At 34.6% G+C, this 19565-nt stretch overlaps 1 protein-coding gene across 1 annotated transcript in view; it reads left to right on the top strand.

Annotated features, from left to right (window-relative positions):
- LOC136042173 (transcription initiation factor TFIID subunit 8-like) overlaps window positions 1-19565 on the top strand; it is a 46490-nt gene that overhangs the window by 5648 nt on the left and 21277 nt on the right. The window contains exons 2-3 of the mRNA XM_065727101.1: window positions 4350-4520; window positions 8445-8731. Of these exons, the coding sequence (XP_065583173.1) occupies window positions 4364-4520; window positions 8445-8731 (444 nt within the window). The 5' untranslated portion in view covers window positions 4350-4363. The remainder of the gene's footprint in view (window positions 1-4349; window positions 4521-8444; window positions 8732-19565) is intronic.

Below are 19565 nucleotides of genomic sequence, written 5' to 3'. Positions count from 1 at the left end.
ATCAACATGTCTTCTCAAGTCTACACTCAAGTGCTTAAGTCAGCTTTGAACCAGACAGCAAGAAGTCCCTGGGACCTCCAGTATGAATGGAGACTTTTTGTAATCATCTGCCTATCTTGGTCAGAACATGGTTTTTAGCACTTGGTGATGCTCTTCTATCAACAAGAGTTGAAATCCTGCACAGACAGTCTCAAGCCTATTAACTCAAGCTCATTATATATTCATACCTACAAACTACTACAGGGAGGCAACCCATAGTAAATAAATTGGCTAGGAAGAGGTTTTCAGCCTGAAACGCCTGTTAAAACATACTAAGCCCAGAAATATTATGCATTAGTCAGAATCCCATGAAAATGCTGTGTCATTAGAATAGAATCAGTTTTATTTGCACAATCTCTTGTAGTCATAAAACTAAATGGCGCTTGTGCTTACAAAAAAAGGATTAAATCAAACAACAAAAAAATCAGAAGACAAATAGGATTAAATCAACAATTGTTATGCTTTGATATAAAGAAAAGGTTGAATGAATTGGAAAAACGATTTACTAGGCTATAATTTCCTCAAGAGACACCACCCCTCAATTGGGAATAGAGTTGGCTGTAAGGTCCCCAGTCTTGCAGGTACCACAAAAGGGTTGAGGTAGCCCTTTGCAGAGGCTGTTGTCCATAGATCTGGATCTTATACCTTGCTGCAGTTGTCCTCCTTTAGAGGATCCTCCCACAATGATGTTCTGTATCACCATGCACTTGAACCCATTACTGAGAGCAATTTTGTAACTCATGGGATATGCGGACACGTTAGTGGTTGTTGTTGAGTGTACGTTTGAGGGGTCTTCTTGCTCCTCCACCTAAATTTATGGTCCTGGGCAATGGTGCCCCAGTATCTATTATGGCCCCCCAGGGACAAGGTGCCTGCCTTGGTCTGTACCCTACATATCTGTAGGGCGCTCCCCTATCAACACCTAAGGACATGCTGAGTGGCCTGGGGGAGACCTCTAAAGAGCAGTAGATATATGGTTTTTTTTTTGAAGAAAGGAAAAATATTGATGGCATTATTCTTAGCTTTTTGTCTTTATGTTTATTATTCTCTTATTTTTCTTTCTAATTTCCTACAGCTTTTACTAACATTTCCCTTTTCTGTAATCTCAAAGAATTTCCAGAGCATCACTGCACTATTTAATCCCAAGATCTTGACAATCATTTTCTAAGAATCATAAAAAAGTAATCCTCAGTCGTTTGCTTCTCTTTGGCATGAAAATCAAAAGATTCACATATTAATAACAATAGTTAAATAGTTCAAACAGTTTGTGGTAACGAACTATAGTAAGGAGTGACCTGGCTCAATAGCAACCAAACTCTAAAAAATGGGGTTTTGATATCAATAGCTACATCAAAAGAATCACATTTTAATGCTGGTTTTAAATATATAAGTTTAATCAAGTTTAGTCTTACCCATCAAAAGTTACGAGCCTGAGAAAATTTGCCTTATTTTAAAAAATAGGCGGAAACAATCCCTAAAAGTCATAAAATCTTGACGAAAATCACACCATCAGATTCAGCGTATCAGAGAACCCTATTGTAGAAGTTTCAAGCTCCTATCTACAAAAATGTGGAATTTCCTATTTTTTGCCAGAAGACAAATCACAGGTGCATGTTTATTTGTTTTTTTTCCCCAGGCACCTAGGCCCCCTCCCACACTCATTTTTTCTCCAAAGTCAACGGATCAAAATTTTTGAGATTTGAGGAGTTTTGAGGAAAATTTTTGAGGAGGGGCTGCAAGTTACAAACTTTGGCCAGTGTTTACATATAATAATGGTTAATGGGAAGTGTACAGCGTTTTCAGGGGATTTTTTTTTGGTTTTGGGGGTGGGGTGGAGGGGAGGGAGCTATGTGGGAGGATCTTTCCTTGGAGAAATATGTCATGGGGGAACATAAATTCAATGAAAAGGGCACAGGATTTTCTAAAATTACTATAAAAAAAACAATTAAAAAATAAACATGGAAAAGTTTTTTCAAGTGAAAGTAAGGAGTAGCATTGAAACTTAAAACGAACAGAGATTATTACGCATATGAGGGGTTCTAAAAATACTTTAGCATAAAGAGCAAGGTATTTAGGAGGAGATAAATACCTTGCTCTTTATGCTGTAGTATTTTTAATAATTTCAACTATTTATTCTATGGCCTTTCGGATTCAGGGGTCATTCTTAAAGAATTGGGACAAAACTTACAATTTAGTGCAAAGAGCGAGGTATTAACGAGGGTACAAACCCCCTCATATACATAATAAAAATTTAAGAATATAAAAGTTTGTTACGTAAGCTAATTCTTAAGTTACGTATATTTTTTACTAATAAAAACATTCGTTAAAAATTAAAATTTATAATTGCCTTTTTATGTTACCGAAAAATTTCAGGGCAACTAGGCTTTCTCCACCCCTTATTTCTCAAAATCGTCTGATCAAAACTAAGAGAAAGCCATTTAGCCAAAAAAGGAATTAATATGCAATTTTCATTTTAATAATTTATGTGTGGAGAGCCAAAATGAAACATGAAATTAATTCAAAAACGTTCAGGAATTACATAAAAGAAACTAGTTTTTTAACTGAAAGTAAGGTAAAAAAAGGTAAAGGATACGGCATTAGACTTTACAGTCCCTACCGGCAGTGCTGATCTCTGTTTCTTGGCCCTTCAGCCAGGAAGTGCAATGGGGGGTTGGGGGCTAACCATCCTGTACTTTCGCACACCCTTCCTGTTTACCTTCCCCAGATTTCTCCAGGTACCCATTTAAAGCTGGGTCGACTCTGGCTAAGCTTACAGAGTCACGTCACTGACTCCCGTCCCAGACTGAACAATTGGGTACACCGGGATTCGAACCCGCGTCCTTTCAGACAAAGGATCCCAAATCCAGCGCACCAACCGACTCGGCTCAGAACAGAAATTACTCCATATATGAAATGGGTTGTCCCCTCCACAATCCCTTGCTCTTTACGCTAAAGTTTGACTCTTTGCCACAATTCTGCTTTTTAAAACAATTAAAAACTTTAGTGTAAAGAGCAAGGGATTGCGGAGGGGACAACCCTTTTCATATACGGAGTAATTTCTGTTCGTTTTAAGTTTTAATGTCGCTCCTTACTTTCAGTTAAAAAAACTAGTTTGTTTTATGTAATAACAATGAAAGAACTAAAAGTTTATGAAAATTTCTTTCATGGAATAAATTTTCATGAATTTTTTTTATGGAATCAATGTTTAATGAACATTCTTGCTGATGCAGAAGGAATTAGATCCCATATTATCTATATCATATTATTATGTTGCTCAAGCTTTCAACTCTTGTATTTTTTTTCCAAGTTTTACTTGAAGCATAAAAAAGAGGCGTAAATTTTTGCATAGTAAAATACCTTCTGTATATGTACCTTCACCTTAAGGCAAAGTTAAAGGGAGGATCTCCCCTTTTGATATTTTGAAAGGAGTCCGTCAAGGTGACTTTACCTCACTGTCTTTATTTAATAACTCTGTTTTACATGCCCAAAATTCTGTTAATTTTAGTTGTATATACTATGGATTTAATTTGTTATTAATGACTTTTCCAGATGACATTTTGAATTTAAGCTGTACTTTTAGTGGATGTTAAAACGTGTTTTATCAGCTTTATAATGAATATTAAGATATTTTGCTTTCTTTCAATTTAGAAGAAACTGCACATTGTCAATAGCTAGTCTATAATATTGAAGGATATTTACATAGAAATTATTTTAGTTGGGAAGGGATAATTAGGACTACTTTATGCGGTCTGGTTATACATGCTATGTTAGTTTTTTCCTTCCTGTTTTTTCTTATATTTCTTCTATAAAATCCCTAAATGCTTGAAAAATTTATAGGACAGAGGTGAAGGTTGTTTTCTTTTTTTCCCAGAGAAATGCCCTATTTATTTCCAAATATTATAAAAATTGAAACTTCTTATATATTTATGATCTTATAATGGAGCAGGGGAGTACTAAGACAGCTATTTTAATCATATAAGGGGAGGTGTGAAAGTTTTTTCGTCTTGTGGGGGTCCTTTCCCCCTTGATGTGGCTGAACCCCCTGGTTGATGATATTTGATCAAAACTCAATTGGAAAAACTGTCAATAATATTTATTTATTTTGTCTAGGAAACTGATGTAAATCCTTTTCTGGATCAAAACCTCTTGTAAAAAAATGTCAAATGTCGAAACACAAAAGCTGCTAAATCAGACAATTTATAGACTACTGCACCCATATAAATTGCCGAATTATGTAAAAGCTGCCAAAACAGAGTGGGTTAAACATTCTTGGAAAAAAATATTTCAAGTAATATTTTATTTCTTTTTAGGAAAAAGAAATTAGATGTTGAAGAGTGCATCTACTGACCCAAACCAGGCTCCGCACCCTGAGGCCTATAGAAAGGCCATGAAAATAGCTTTGGCCTACCTAATGAATGAAGCTGGGGTCCAAGCAAGTGAGGAAAGCGTATTAGAAACTCTGACTGAAATGATGCAAAGCTGTATGTTTGTCACCCTTTCATGTTTCTGATCCTCTTATATTCTTGCATGATTAGCAATCAGACACCGTTGAAAAGACAATCTAATGGGAGATACTTAGAAATAGGCTAGTATGTAGGCTAAACTGACGAAATAATGTCAATGAAAAATATTAAATAGGAACCCAGTGTCTTACAAAGTTCTTTTTGTGCTGTCTGCAATCCAGGAGAGAGGAAAAGGGAATTGAAGAAAAAGAGTTAGAAAGCTGGATATTAGGGAATTCATAAGAAAAAGGGAGAAATTAAAAAAAGAAGGGGAAATAAAGAAATAAATAGTTATGTTAAGCGAAATGTAAGACTATGCTAAGGCCGAAAAAAGCGCAATTAATGATAGAAATTCAGGCAATATTCATGGTCCATCTTCAGTGCCAGAAAAGATAGTCGAAAAACTGGGATTTCATGATAATAAACGGCAGCAAGACACAGAAAAAACTTGTAGATTGAAAATGATGTCTGAAATAAACTAATTTCAAAATATTGCTCGATTATTTGTTCATTTATTAAAATTATGAACTGTTGAGTAAACCATCTTGAGAAGCTTAGACAATACAAATAATTCAAGAAACTAAGTTTTGAATCAGAATTTGATCAGTGTAATTCATTATATTCCTTACAATTAAAAGAATTAGTTTCACTTCATTTTTTTGGCCCCATTTTGATATTTTCGCACTACTGCCGGCGGTTTTCGGGGGTTTCGCCGAATATATCCGAGAAAAAATTAGTTCTCTGATTCCTCCCAAAAACGTTGGCAAAAGTAAAACGTTGATGGAAGTTAACGGTTGTATCCGCATTCACATTCATGTTGTTACAAAGGTCGATTTGCGGGAGATTTCTGAGAAGCCAATTTTCTTCCAAAAGGGAAATTTGGACAAAACTCAAAAAAATCAGGGAATTTGGAAGCACCGACTACTGCAATTTGTTGTTACTGTTATCGCGCAATTTTTATGTTGTAATGAGCTGTTGCACCATCGCATTTTTTGTTGTGAATCCTTTGCATTACTGCAGTTTGATATGCACTGTTGTTGTGTAATGTTGCAGTGCTTGCAACGTTTTTGTTGCAGTGCTGCAACGTTTTTTGTTGCAGAGCTGCTTTAAGCTTTCGTAGAAATAGTCAGTATACTATATGCATTCATTTATGCACATTGTTAGAAATTTATCCTTTTGTAAATTTTGTTTAGTGTTATTGAGGAAAATCTTCTTTTTAAGCGCATAAATATATCAATATTGCCTGCTTGTAAATAGTATTTATTCAAGAAATAAATTTACTCTATTTATTAGATATATAATATTTCAGTTAAGGTATATTCTCTACTTCCACACCTGCGCAAGGGATGATGGTGGATCTTAATCCCCAATTAAACCATCGGAATGAACTTTCTGAAAAAACAAAATGAAATGTGGTGAATCAACACTTTTTCTGAAAAGCAAACTCTTTTGATTTAAGTTTAGCCTTAAATCTCCGCTCTAATTTTCAAAGACATGCTACATGCTTAACCATATACCATTTAGAGTTTTTATTCTGGCTGCAGTTCAGTTGAGCTATTTATTACTTGACAAATAGACATTTCCAAATTTAAGTTTTACTATATTTAGATGGCTTTTCAATTACTAGCAATGTTAGTTCAAACGTTTTTGCTTTAAAAGCAATGAATATTCTTGCTAACTTGACATGCAACACTCATGGATTTAACTGAAACTCGTTGGACGGAGACGGTTAATAAATGACAGTTGGAAAATCCGTTGGTTTTTGAATGAAAATTAACCTGGTGGAAGTGATGAAAGACTTGAGAGCTATGGCTAATTGGAGTAAAGCCAAGACAGATAGTCTCGGTGAGAGGCAAAGCTGGGATAACCCTTTTTCAGAATTAGATGCCATTTTACTTGTTGATAGACAGTCTATCATCCATCCTGGGCCAGAACTAAGGTAGATAGGCATGAAGCAATGTCAATTCAAATGAGCTTTGCCTTATTGGGGAAGCCCACTGGAATTGCAATGGGATGACCGAAATTTTGGGGTTGACCACCCCAATTTTGGGGTTGACATGACCGACAATGTCCAATGGCCTTTATTTTATTTATGATCTTGATGTTTCGTTTATTTAAGTGTTAATCGAGTGATTTTTTTTTTATCGTAAGCATAATCAAAATTTTCTTGGAATTTCTTCTTAATCAAGACAGCTTGTATGAATAAAAAGATTCCAGTTACGATGATTCTTAATCTCCGACTCTTTATTATGTCTGAAAGAAAGTGTTATATTTTGAGATAGAAAATTTCAATAGTTTTATAAACAATTATTATTAAATAGCGACGAAGACGACACTGCCTTTCCATCAATAAAAGCAAAGAACAGGGAGAACAATAGGGTTTTTTTTTTTTTTTTTTTTTTTTTTTTTTTTTTTTTTTTTTTTTTTTTTTTTTTTTTTTTTTTTTTTTTTTTTGTCAAACCTCAAATGGATATTTTCACCCTATATGCAAGAGCCGTCCTCAATAAAACACAAATGAATATATAAAAAAACTTAAATTAAATTACGACCTATAAAACTAAAAATGTTCTTAAAACAAATCCAGCACCCCCTTTGACGAAGTTCAACCGGGACTGATAGATGAAATGAGGTGGAACGACGTAATCCTGGTATTTATAAATCCTGGTTGAACTTCATTAAAGTGTGAATACTGGGACTATTTTAAAAACCTTTCGTTTTAAAGATCGTATTTAATGTATTTTATATATATATATATATATATATATATATATATATATATATATATTTTTATATATATATATATATATATATATATATATATATATATATATATATATATATATATATATATATATATATATATATATATATATATATTCAATCGAGTTTTGCTGAGGACAGCCCTTGGATATAGGGTTGATATCCATTTGAGGTTTGAGTTCCACTGTCTTACAAAAAATCTCTATTATTCTGCCTGTTGTTCATTTTAGAAATCGTTCTGAAATGGTTTTTTGTAACTCGATGTGGTTATCAAGTCTGTTCCAGCAGTTTCTGTGTTTGAGATGAAACTGTAAAAAGCAAATGATAGAAGAAGTATCTTGGTACGACCATTTTTATGTACGTGCTATGAGCAAATACTTTTTGAACGTTCTCACGTTTTAGTCATGCTTGTAACTACAACGATAAATAAGTGATAGAAATTAAATAAATAGGTAGTAAAATATAGAACCGAAACAAATATCGCTCATTTTACCTTTCGCTTTTTTTTTAGACTTAGAAGTTTCTCAAATGACAAGAATAAAACGTTGAAAAAGTTCAATTTAAAAAGGAAAGTCTTGGTTCAACCATTCTATGTTCCTCTATAACTAAGTAATTTTTGCATGTTCTCAAGTGTTACTCAGGGTTGTCAAAAAAAGAATGAATAAATAGTAGAAACAGAATAAATATTTACTGGAATTGCAGAACAAAATTATTGTGTCTTTGTTCTTGTTTTGACTTAGACTTTTTTTAAATTTCCGAAAGAGTATCATGGGCTAACTCATGGAAAAGTAGATATTTGGTGCTTGCATGAAAATTGAGGAGGGTGTCTCAGAGGCAAAATACCCCTTTGTCTTCTCCTTCCCGTTCACTTTGATTTTATTAATACTATTTTAATTAAATATAAACAACCAATATAATAAAAATCAATGAATAATTAAAGATGGTTATATCATACATAATCAGAAATTTTAAAACAAGTTAAGTAACCATATCCTAAATTTCAGTTCTATGTTCCATTGGAATAAATGGCAAAAATTATGTTCCCTTGGAATAAATGACGAAAATCCGAATAGTTTAAGATGGTTATATCATACATCATCAAAATTTTAAAAACAAGTTAAGTAACTCTATCCTTAATTTTAGTTCTATGCTCTCTTGGAATAAATGGCAAAAATTATTGTGAGTTGGCTGGGAGAACGGACCCTGTTTTAGGAGATGTTGTTTTATCCCTTGTCAATATGGGTTTCAGTTTAGACGGCCTGGAATCATATGCTCGACGCCCTAAAAAATACACATTGGGACCTTTACTCAGCGCCTCAGGAGTAAAATCACCTTCATTACTACATACTGGATTAAAGAAGAATTTTCCAATGCATGTTTTTGACTACCTCCCAGCCTTTCCAGATTCTCATGCCTATATAAACACCATAGTAAGTATTTGTTATTCAGTTTTGTCCTGGGATCTAAGTGGCCAGGGGTTGCCAATTAGCGTGGGGGAGGACAATTGCCTTCTTGATTTTGAAAATTTATTTGTATTATCATTAAAAATGGGAAAAACGCCACCCTCCTAGATCTTTTAAATTCTCTTTTTTTGTATCTTCATTTTTCTTCGATCGACCACTCCCCTCCCATAATTATCATGAATTGGCACCTAAAACAGTGCTGTGTTTTTGTCTTATTTTTTTTTTACAGCATTAAGTGAGATGAAAAGTATGTGCATTAGTGTATTTCTGAAAAATCATCAGTATTCACTGTCTTGATTAAAAGCTTTACCCGTTATAATATTTAATTATAAGGGGAAAGACAGTGTTGTCTAAGAAATTATTTTTACGCAAAATGAATTTGACTTACTGTTTACAAAACAAATTTAACTGTTCATACCTTATTGGTAGCGATTTGAATATAGAGTTTATAATGATTTCATTTAACGAAAATGGATTCGGCGCAATCTATGCAATAAACAACTGATTGCTCGTAACTAATTGGTAGCGATTGTACCGATTTTTTGTCTAATATTGATTTAATTAATACTTAGCAACTGGTAGCGGTTAAAATGCAAATGACAAAAATACAAACAGGATATTGAGCCGAAATAGTTGTTATAAAAAATAATCTCTGTGATTGACTCCATTTTATTCTTCTTTCTATAGCTATTTGATAAATTGTCATAAATAGAATAAATTCTTTCGAAAAGGGTCTATTTTGAATGCACATTCTTGGATTCTTGGTTATTTTTTTTTTCTTAAGAATAAAATTCATCTAAAATAATTTAAAAAAAAAATTTTCTGAAAGTTATTTTCTCCTAATGTTCAGATAATGAATTCTAATATTGCAAATGTAATGCAAAAAAAAAAACAAAGAACAAATGAATGAACTTGCATTCATTATCTTACTCTAATTATTTTTCTAATCATTAAACAAGCTGCCCCAATCTAAAAAGGTATCCGCAGCACCAAAAAAGGTGATGCTGCGATGAAGATCAGCTTTATTTCGCGTTGAATAAGTTTGTTAAAATTCATATTTGTTATTTCGCCGTTCATTAGCCCATAACGATTATTGAATTGTGTTCAAAAGCACTTATGGAAACCTATTACAATCAATTATTTGCTTGTTGTGCTTCATAGCTCACAGAGGTGTAGTTCGTCCTTTTAAAGAAAAAAAAATCTTGGAAATTTAATCTATTAATATAAGCAAAGGATCTATGGGCTCGACATTTTCTTAAAAAGTTAATTTTTCTGTTCAAACCGCGTTTAATAGAGCAGAGTAATTACGCTTATTCATTTGCGATTCAATTATTCAATTGCGATTGCAATTCAATCGCAATTGCTTATTCAATTGCGATTGCAATTCATTGGATAAGCTCTGTTGAACGAGGGGTTAATGTTAGCTGTGTTCGATTTAGCCATACAAATTCAATTGCTTATTCAATTGCGATTGCAATTCATTGGATAAGCTCTGTTGAACGAGGGGTTAGTGTTAGCTGTGTTCGATTTAGCCATACAAATTCGAAAAACAGTCTATATAGATGACACTTTGTTCGTTAGTGTTTCATTATTGTAAATGTTGATCGGGAGTAGCAAATAACAAATTTTGGGTGATTAAAATTAATGTTTTAGTATTATTTAATGCAGATGTAAGCAATTGTCAGGTTTTATTCAGTTAAACAGATTATTCTAATGCTCTTTATGATTTTGAACACGAACAAGTCATTTTTCTTTAAAAATGTCATCAATTTGTCTTCAATTTTGAATATGTCTTAAATTATACTATCCTTGTTGACGGAGGAAACAGCAGACTTTTTATTGCTGCTCCTTTTACAGCAGACCTTCCTGCCGTCAAAAACGAAAAAAAGTGACATAATGTCAGCATGCTATAAATTGAACCCCCTTCGTGTTGGCAGAAAGTCCAATTAAATGGCAAAACTCGTTGTGTCTACACAGATGCTGAATCAAACGAGGTTAAAACATAGCTTAAAACATAGGTAGGCTGTAGACCTCCGGGGAAGGAAAAAAAATATCATATATCATCTTTTGAAATACCGTACCTAGTTTTTCTTGGCTGATTGTGAATATCCAGCTTTTATCAAGGCTTGAGTTAGCAACGAAAAATAATACACAATAGCAAGTCCACTTCTATTTGTCTTTATGAAATTCCGTCAAATGAAAATTTATGAAGTTATAGGCTGTCATATATCATCTTTTGAAATACCGTACATAATTTTTCTTGGCTGACTGTGAATATCCAACTTTAATCAAGGCTCGAGTTAGCAACAAAAAATAATACACAATAGCAAGCCCACTTCTGTTTGTCTTCATAAAATTCATGCTGCCAAATTACTTGTGCTCTATCGGTCTATCGGTTGTGCTTTATTGTGTTCGGTTGTGCTTCGGTTTATTTTGTTCGGTTGTTCGGTTGTTCTTTCGGTTATTGTGTTCGGTTTATTATCGGTTGTGCTTTATTTTTTGCTCTATCGGTTGTGCTTTATTGTGAGGAAGTTGTAACAACCTAACCTCTACAGTTTTTACGAAAAGCTTAGAACTTAGACTGACTTAATGATGCGGTGTTACATTTTGGATAACTGTCTACAATTCTTGTCTGGGGGCAATAAGGATGGCTCTAGGAATTTTTTTGACAAGATTTTTTTTTTACATTTTTAGGATTTTTTTTTGATTTTTTACGATTATTTTGATATTTTTTTCTTTAAGCCACACTTCCTTCTTTTAAGCGGAAAGATATATTCTAACAGATTTGTGCCAGGAAGTGTGGGCTCTAGCAGACTTTATTAGTGTGCTCTTAAAATAGTATTTCAAAACTGAGGTTGCCTGACTGTCAAACACTCGTCCATCGTTATAATCTGCTTAAATTAACTATTAACTGCCTTTGGAATATTTCGAATTAATTATTGTAGTAATTGTAAAGTTGCAAAATAAATTAATAATAAAGAGTTAATAATAAAATAAAGCTATAGTAGCTAAATTATGAGTGAAAAATCCGTACGGCTTATGTCATCTTCAGTGCCATCGCAAATGAATATAATAAAAAAACTTCTCTAGAAAGCTTTGTATATATATATATATATATATATATATATATATATATATATATATATATATATATATTAAGTCTTCCGATACAGTCCCGTAACACTGCATTGAAACAGTATTACGAAGTCCTTGACCCAATTCTGGAGCTTAATAATTTTTATGTAAAGTTGTCAAATGAGTTGCCACCCTTAGAATGGCTCACTTTTTTATAAATGTCTGGTTAATTTGCGCTTTTACTTTGTGCATATTTGCTCCTGTTTTTGCGTTTTTTTTCTTTCTTTTTGTTATACTCCATCCCATGCCTTGTGTTTTTGATGGGTTATAAAATAAATTCATAAATTATAGTAAAGTAAGTAACACCTTACCTTTTATTGTCCCATTTCAGCTTGATCGATAATATCCCCGTCTATTCTTTCTGTGTCACGGACTATCTGGTTAGATGTTCAAGAGTTTTTGGGTTAATTTTATTCTTAAGAGACCTCCATGCCATCTATAACATTCACTCACTTGCACATGGTACCAGATGTACGCATGATGTTGGGAAATCTAAGTGGCTCCAAATGCAAAGGTTTTCGCCATTCTCCATAATATTCTATACTTGGAACAAGGCTGTATATGGGGGGGGGGCTATGGGATTTAAGCCCCTGCCTCCAAAATGCTTGTTCGACTCGCAAAAACGTGATAAAAATGCATAAACACATTTTTAATGATTTTTACGTTTATTTTCTACCCACCCTCTCCCAAAAATCCTGGATACGGCCTTGACTTGGAATATAATTTGATTTTTTTATGGCACTTGGTATTAACCAGTGACATATAGCAATCGCAAATTCTGTCGGTCGGTCGGTCCCGGTTTTGCTATTTTAGGCACTTCCAGGTAAGCTAGGACGATGAAATTTGGCAATCGTATCAGGGACCGGACCAGATTAAATTAGAAATAGTCGTTTTCCCGATTTGACCATCTAGGGGGAGGGAGTGGGGGGCCCGTTAATTCGGAAAAAATAGAAAAATTGAAGTATTTTTAACTTACGAACGGTTGATGAGATCTTAATAAAATTTGATGTTTGGAAGGATATCGCGTCTCAGAGCTATTATTTTAAATCCCGACCGGATCTGGTGACATTGGGGGGGGGGGAATTGGGAGGGGGAAACCTAAAATCTTGGAAAACACTTAGAGTGGAGGGATCGGGATGAAACTTGGTGGGAAAAATAAGCACAAGTCCTAGATACATGATTGACATAACCGGAACAGATCCGCTCTCTTTAGGGTAGTAGGGTGAAGGGGGGTCAATTCGGAAAAATTAGAAAAAATGAGGTATTTTTAACTTACGAACGGGTGATCGGATCTCAATGAAAATTTGATATTTAGGAGGATATCGTGTCTCAGAGCTCTTATTTTAAATCCCAACCGGATCTGGTGACATTCGGGGGGGATTTGGGAGGGGGAAACCTAAAACTTGGAAAACACTTAGAGTGGAGGGATCGGGATGAAACTTGGTGGGAAAAATAAGCACAAATCCTAGATACATGATTGACATAACCGGAACGGATCCGCTCTCTTTGGAGTAGTTTGGGGGGGGGGGTTAAATCTAAAAAATTAGAAAAAATGAGGTATTTTTAACTTACGAACGGGTGATCGGATTTCAATGAAAGTTGATATTTAGAAGGATATCGTGTCTCAAAGCTCTTACTATAAGTCCCGACCGGATCTAGTGACATTGGGGGTAGTTTGGGGTGGGGGAACCTAAAACCTTGAAAAACGCTTAGATTGGAGGGATCGGGATGAAACTTGGTGGGAAAAATAAGCAGAAGTCTTCGATACGTGATTTACATAATTGGAACGGATCCGCTCTATTGGGAGGGGGAGTTAATTCTGAAAAATTAGAAAAAATGACGTATTTTTAACTTACGAAGGAGTGATCGGATCTTCATGAAACTTCATATTTAGAAGAAACTCGTGATTCAGATCTCTTATTTTAAATCTCAACCGGATCCAGCGTAATTGGGGCGGGGGCAGTTGGGGGGAACCGGAAATCTTAGAAAATACTTAAAGCGGTGAGATCAGGATGAAACTGGATGGGAAGAATAAAAACCAGTCTAAGACACGTGACTGACATAACCAGACCGGTTCTGCTCTCTTTGGTGGAGTTGGGGGGGGGGGGTAAGTTTGAAAATTGAGGTATTTGTAACTTACGAAAGGGTGATCAGATCTTAATGAAATTCGATATTTAGAAGGATCTTGCGCTTTAAAGCTCTAATTTTAAATTCCGACCAAATCCTGTGACATTGGGGGGAGTTGGAGGGGGAAACCGGAATTCTTGGAAAACGTGAAAAATGGGGTATTTTTATCTTACGAATAGGTGATTGGATCTTAATGAAGTTTGATATTTAGAAGGAATTCATGTCTCAGAGCTCTTATTTCAAATCCCGACCAGATCTTTTGACATTGGGGGGATTTGGAGGGGGGAAATCTTGGAAAACACTTGGAGTGGAGGAATCGGGATGAAGCTTGGCGGATAGAATAAGCAAATGTCCTTGATACGTGATTGACGAAACCGTACTGGATTCGCTCTCTTTGGGGGAGTTGGGGGGAGGGGTTCAATGATTTGGCGAGTTTGGTGCTTCTGGACGTGCTAGGACGATGAAAATTGGTAGGTGTGTCAGGGAGCTGCACAAATTGACTTGATAAAGTCGTTTTCCCTGATTCGACCATCTGGGGGGCTAAAGGGAGAGGAAAAATTAGAAAAAATTAGGTATTTATAACTTACGAGTGGGTGATCTGATCTTAATGAATTTTGATATTTAGAAGGACATCGTGACTCAGAGCTCTTATTTTAAATCCTGACCGGCATTAAGCCTTTTATTTTCCTTTTAAATCAATCTATTGATTCATAGAATTTTGCTAGAGCTCATACCATATGATCTCTTGGCTCTTAGCTTTTCTCGCCTCGTCACAAGTGCCATATGAGCTCTTAGCTCTTGTTTTATAAGCTTGAGGTATGTGGGCCATTCACGAAGTGTGGTCTCCTAAATAAATTCTTGCAAATGTGCTGTTGGAGATCTTACTGAGTTGCTTTTTTTTATCGTGACTGAAATAAGGTATTTGTTAGAAAAAATTGCTGTTACAAGTTCCGAGGGGTAGAATTCGAGTTTTTGGAGTCAGTAAATAAAAGCATGACGAACAAAAAACTGTAACAAAAAGCAACTGAAAGACTGGCAAAAATGCCAAAATTTGAAATATCAGAATGAAAAATCACGGGGGCTTTGGTGCTGCAATAAGCAATCAGCAGCATTTGTGGTAATATAAGTAGTAGTAATGTAAGTGATGGTAATAATAAGGTAATAAGGTAAGTATTAAGTAGTAAAATAAGTAAGTAAAAAGTTCAGTAAGTAAAAAAATATTAATTTAAATAAGGTAATAAGTAGTAATAAGGTAATAGTAGTAATATAAGACCTGTATTCACGTTATTGCAGTTATTGTGCCTTCCACAAAGAAAAACATAAAAAAAGATTGGACGAAAAGAGAGATCGAACAGTTCTGGTAACGAAGTGTAAGTAAGGAGCGACCCGGCTCAATAGTAACCGAAACTCCAAAAAATGGAATTTTGATATCAGTATATACAACAAAATAATTGGATTTTTATTCTGATTTTAAGCATATAAGCTTCATCAAGTTTAATCTTATCCATCAAAAGTTACAAGTCTGAGAAATACTGCATTATTTTCGAAAAAGTGTGAAACATCCCTTAAAAGTCATAAAATCTTAATGAAAATCACTCCATCAGATTCAGCGTATCAGAGAACCCTACTGTAGAGGTTTTAAGCTCCTATTTGCAAAAATGAGGAATTTTGTATTTTTTGCCAGAAGAAAGATCACGGATGTGTGTTTATTTGTTTTTATTTTATTTTTGTTTTTCCCAGGGGTGATCGTATCGATCCAGTGGTCCTAGAATGTCACGAGAGGACTCATTCGAACGGAAATTAAAAGTTTTAGTTCCCTTTTTAAGCGACTAAAAAATTAGAGGGCAACTAGGCCCCCTCCCACGCCCATTTTTTCCAAAAGCCACCAGATCAAAATTTTGAGATAGTCTAGTCGAAATATTCTAACAACGATGTCTTTGAGGACGACTTAATCCCCACAGACCTCGGGGGAAGGGCTGCAAGCAATGAATTTTGCCCACTGTTTACATATAGCATTGGTTATTGGAAAGTATACAGACTTTTTCAGGGGGAATTTCGTCTGGCGGGGGGGGGCTAGTGGGAGGATCTTATCATGGAGGAATTTATCATGGGGGAGGAGAATTTCCATGAAGGGGGCGCTGGATTAAAAGCTCTAGTGCCCTTTTCAAGCAACCAAAAATTTGAGGGCAACTAGGTCCCCTCCCACGCTCATTTTTTCTAAAAGCCACTGGATCGAAATTTTGAGATAGTCATTTTGTTCAGCATAGTCGAAAAATCTAACAACGATGTCTTTGAGGACGACGTAATCCCTCAGACTCCGAGGGAAGGGCTGCAAGCTATGAACTTTGCCCATTGTTTACATATAGCATTGGTTATTGGGAAGTATACAGAAATTTTCAGGGGGAATTTTTTTCTGGTGGGGGGGATTGTGGGAGGATCTTTCCATGGAGGAATTTTTCATGGGGGAAGAGAATTTCCATAAAGGAGCGCTGAATTTTCCAGCATTATTAAAAAAAAAACAAAGAGAAAATAAATAAAAAAATAAGATTTTACATCTTAAAGTAAGGAGCGAAATTAATACTTAAAACAATCAGAAATTATTACGTATATGAGGGGGTTTGCTCCCTAGTCAATACCTCGCTCTTTACGGTATAGTTTTTTTAGTACTTTCAAAAGAGCTATTTATTCTAATTAAACGGCCTTTGGGATTCAGGGGTCATTCTTAAAGAATTGGAACAAATTGAACTTTAGCTTTAAGAGTTAGGTATTGACGAGGGGGTGAACCCCCTCATATACGTAGTAAAAATATACGAATATAGAAGTTGTCTGTGTAAGTCAATTCGTAAGTTACGTATATTTATTACTAATAAAAGCGTTCGTAAATAAAATTTAAACTTCTAGTGGCCTTTTTAAGTAACCAAAAAAACTGGAGGACAACTAGGCCCTCTCCGCCACCCCTTTTGTCTCTCAAAATCGTCCGATCAAAATTTTGAGAAAGCTATTTAGCAAATTTCGTTTTAAATATTCATGTACGATGAGTCAAAATCAAAACCTGCATTAATTCAAAAACGTTCAGAAATTAAATAAAAAACAAGTTCTCTTAACTGAAAGTAAGGAGCGACATTAAAGCTATAATAGATACGTAGCATTAATAGATACATAGCATTTCCATTAAAACTCTCAGAAATAACTCTTAATTGGGTTTAAATTTATCTCTAATAACAAATTAGAGATTGGTTGCTAGACCCTCCGTTCGAATTGCTCGCTAGGGGGTGTGTCAGCCATTGAGTGTCACAGGCTGGGAATTGAAAGAAAATAATGCCAAGAAAAAATTTACAAAAATAGAATTAAGTCACATGTCTTAATAAGATAGTTCACTCACATTTCTTAATAAGATAGGTCACTAATCTTATAATCAAAGACTTTCTTTTACTCCTTAAAAATTATGTTTGTTCTAATTCTAAGTTAAAAAGGCTCAACTTTTAGTTTCCTGGTGGCCGTTGGTTCGCTCTAGCGGTGGCAAGTTTATATAGCAAACTTCTGTTGCTATGACTTAATAGTTTTGACCATGAATAATCCAAGACTTTATGTTATTCACTAAAATTATATCTGTTGTATTCCTAACTTCAAAGGTTCGAGTTTGCCTAGTTTCAGGCGCAAATTGGCCGTCTAGTTTCCTGGTGGCCATGGGTTCGTCCCAAACGTGGCAAGTTTTCTTTAGCAAACTTCCATTGTTTTAACTTAAAATAGATAGGACATTGTATAATCAAACAGTTTCTGTTATCCGTTAGCAAATATGTTTGCTCCAATCCTTAGTTCAAAGGGTTCAAATGTTACCAAGTTCAGACACAAAGTACTTCCCGTCAGAACTCGAAGTAATTAACCGTAACATGTTCAGATGGAATTTCGTAAAATTCTTTTGTAAAATTCTGAAATTTTTCGTATTCCACTAGACAGATCAAGAGGAAGAGGAAACTAGTTTGCCATGTGATTTGACAGGTCAAGTGGTCCTAACAGTTTCTCTGACAAAGAAGAATATCTATATTCATAGAATACGGCCATTGTTGCTACTTCAGGTCTTTAAAAATTGCCATCGGACTTCCTGAAATCGCAATATTTTAACATTATGAAAAAATCAATATCTAAACAGTTAATCTAAACAGTATTCGTAAATAATGAAGCTAAGGAAAATGAAACTAATGGTTTTGACTTGAATTGAACGCATCGCACTCTGATGTAATTTGCGACATCTAAAGGGTTGAGAGCAGATTCAAATATGTTAGTTGTCAGGTCATCTTTGCTTGAGGCCTGTCACTGGCCAGTTTCTAGTGACCTTGGATGTGCTAGCATACATATCTTTTTTGTCTCTCAGATGTAAAGTGCAATTTCTATGATAAAATTTGAATTGTTAAAATGGAGTTTTGCTTTTTTTTATGTGAGTAAATTTTTAAACGTCCCAAAACAGACAAAACATGTGACAAATATATTTCGCGTTGTATTCTGTTTTTGTGCGTGTCTGTAATTCATATTGTTTTTTAATTTCATTGCTTGTTTGTTATTTATTCATATTTTTGTGTGTATATGGCCCAGTCGCTTTTGAAATACACTTATCTATCTACCTATCTATTGGGAATTGTGGGGACATGCAAAGAAAACTGGATATCTCTGAGGACTTCAGGAAAATTTCCTTGTAGTTTCTTAGGTTTTTTATATAATTGACCTATTTTTGTGCTTTTTAAGTCCCTCCTCTTAATGTCGGACTACCCCCTAAAACATGGCATATATCAAGTTTTATAAGAAACGATATGTTAGTAGGCTTGAAAGATATGTAAGAAAGACTGTTTCTAACCGGAAATTTGTTTCTTACATTTAATCAAATCCATTTCATACCGTTATGCAATGTACGGTTTCAAATACGTGGAAAGTGGAGCCATGACTCTACAACGTTCTACAACGTTCCTCTACAACCTCTACAACGTTCTCTTATGAAAAGCTATGTAATCAAACATTTTCCTTTCTGATACTCAATGAATGTTCTATGGAAATAATCATATTACTTGAAACCATCACTATCTGAATATTAACCTTGTATATTGTGGTCTTATCAGTTTTTTACCTTCTTGATTCTTTGGTTAATAAACTTATCTCATTTTTTTTATTTCTTTGCCCATGTCCTTTAGCTCTTTTCTTCCTCTAATTTGTGATTCAGAGCTATGTTTCTTTCTAAATATTAGAGGATTTCGTCGGTTTGTCAATAGAGAAAGGTGGATCAATGGGAAAACGCTCTCTTTCTAGCTTTCTCTCTCCTGTGAGTTATCATGCTTGAACTCCGAGATAGAAGGAAGTTTAGTAATTCTTACAACATAAAGAAAAGCTTCTTTTAAAATTTCGCAAGCCTGCCCGACGAGGGGAAGAACACGGGGAAGAAGACAAGTTTTTCAGATTTTCAGATCTCTGAATGAAAAGTAAATTACTAATCCTGTCAAAAGGAAGAGGTATCTTTCAAATTTTTAAAGAATCCTTCTGTTATGGCTAGGCA

This window comes from Artemia franciscana, unplaced genomic scaffold, assembly GCF_032884065.1.
Source record: "Artemia franciscana unplaced genomic scaffold, ASM3288406v1 PGA_scaffold_74, whole genome shotgun sequence".
NCBI lineage: Eukaryota > Metazoa > Arthropoda > Branchiopoda > Anostraca > Artemiidae > Artemia > Artemia franciscana.
This window is presented reverse-complemented; position numbering and strand designations above follow the sequence as displayed.